At 43.1% G+C, this 1,866-nt stretch overlaps 1 protein-coding gene across 1 annotated transcript; it reads left to right on the forward strand.

The window, feature by feature from the left end:
• The first annotated feature begins 531 nt into the window (after nucleotides 1-531).
• Nucleotides 532-1,456, forward strand: LOC109183827. Its single transcript, XM_019333887.1, has 2 exons — nucleotides 532-759; nucleotides 859-1,456. Exons 1-2 carry the CDS (start codon nucleotides 667-669, stop codon nucleotides 1,345-1,347), a joined length of 582 nt encoding a protein of 193 aa, XP_019189432.1. The 5' UTR covers nucleotides 532-666; the 3' UTR covers nucleotides 1,348-1,456.
• The last annotated feature ends 410 nt before the right edge of the window (nucleotides 1,457-1,866 follow it).

Genomic DNA, 1,866 nt, shown 5'->3' on the forward strand with positions numbered 1-1,866 from the left:
TGTGGCGATGGTGGGGGTGGTGGCGGCGACGGTGATGGTGGGGGTGGTGGTGGTGGCGGCGACGACGGTGATGTTGGTGGTGGCGGTGGTGGTGCTGGGGTGGTAGTGGTGGTGGCGGCGGTGACAGTGGTGGGGGCGACGGTGGTGCTGGGGGCGGCGATGGTGGTGGTGGAGTCGGAGACGGCGATGGTGGTGGTGGCGGCGGTGATGGTGGTGGTGGCAACGACGGTGGTGAAATATGATAAATTTATATATAGGATAAAAGAATTAGGTTAAAGAAATTGGTAAAAAAGAAAATAGATTCTAAAATCTATTCCGGGTTCAGTAATAGGCTAATACCAGGGGGCCCTAGTAATAGCTATTGCCTTATTTGAGGTAATAGAAATGGTTACCAAACAAATGAATAGGTCTATTACTGGAAATGCTATGACATTCACGGCCTATGTCGTGAACCAAACAGGCCATTATGAAATAGTGATTGTACCTTTATTAAGTCAAAATAAAAATAAAAACTGGTATGGATAAAAGTGCATTTGCTTACTTTAAGGCTCGCACATATATGCCAATTGGCAACGGCCATTATCACCTAGGGCCCATAAAGAAGATCCCCTTTCTTCTCCCTTTCTATTTTCGTTTTTTTAATTTCATTTTCCATTCTCTTCTGCAATGTCGTCTAACAACAAATCTCCCATTTTTCCCTTCCCACAACCTCAACACTTCACTGACTATGTATTTGACCCTCAAGTCGACTACTTTCAGGTAAGCCAAATTAATGATAAAATTATACTACTACATACTCATGCTTTAATTTGCCAATGTTAATTTGTTTTTGTTTTTTTGATTTTGTGTTTGGAAAAGAAAAATATTTTGGAAGAAACGAGGAAGCACAAGAGCTTGTCAAGATCCTTAGACGCGTTCCGTTTCAAGCCTCAAAAGCCCATTTCCAAGGAGGACATCTCCCGGAAATTCAAGAAGAGCGGCGGCCGGAAACGGTGGTGGAAGAGCGCTCTGCTATTCTTCAAGTGGAATACGACCGCCGGCGCCCCCCCAGTCGCCAAAACCGAGGGTGATTCCACCGAGCGTGGGGCCAACCGTAACCGTGCCCGCGTGAGATCCGTGTATGGGCCGGTGTACTACATCAGCGATAGTCGAAGTGGCTCCGGCGGGAAACCTTACCGTACCACCGGCCGGCCGTCGTCTACCCCGCTCGCCGGAACTTTGAGTCCTTCCGGTAAGGGTGAGGTGGAGATACCGTACGTTAGTCTCAGGGATCTTAACATGGAGAAGCAGCAGTATTATAGGATGCCTGCACCCTCTTCTACCTTACCAGTCTATTTGGTCACCTAAAATTTAGACTGCTAATTATTGTTGGATTGATTGCTGAGTTGAATTATAACGACTCTTTTTTCTCTTTTTTCCTTTTAAAATTATATTTCCAAACGCATATTACTCGTATTAGTCTCAGATGTAATTCACTTGTTCTCTTTATTTATTTTCTTTAAAGCGTATTACCAGTGGGAGAAGGGGACCAAAATGGTTGCCATCTCCAGCATGTGACCTTTTGGTCACTTCTTTGTGTTTTTCTTTAAATTTTGGCGGAGTTAATTGAAGTTAATCCGAATTTGGTCGCCGAAATTTTAATGATCTACAATGGTGCATCAAAATGACATGTTTATGAGTCTAATTAACTTTATAGGTAAAATTTTTTTTGAATGATACTGACTATATGTTTATGATGAGTCTAATTAGCTTTATAGGTAAAGTTTGAATTTTTTTTTTCATTTTTCGAATGATACTGACTTTATTACATTGGAGTCAACAACCGCCTCCACAGAAACTCGATCACATAACCTCCTATATGAGAGA

The sequence above is a fragment of the Ipomoea nil genome, unplaced genomic scaffold, assembly GCF_001879475.1.
Source record: "Ipomoea nil cultivar Tokyo-kokei standard unplaced genomic scaffold, Asagao_1.1 scaffold1179, whole genome shotgun sequence".
Classification (NCBI taxonomy): Eukaryota; Viridiplantae; Streptophyta; class Magnoliopsida; order Solanales; family Convolvulaceae; genus Ipomoea; species Ipomoea nil.

What these genes read in the sequence shown, in the direction of transcription:
- LOC109183827 (XM_019333887.1), top strand. Translation starts at nt 667, where the DNA reads ATGTCGTCTAACAACAAATCTCCCATTTTTCCCTTCCCACAACCTCAA. An exon ending in CTCAAGTCGACTACTTTCAG is followed by an intron (nt 760 to 858) that starts GTAAGCCAAATT and finishes TGTTTGGAAAAG; the next exon opens with AAAAATATTTTGGAAGAAAC.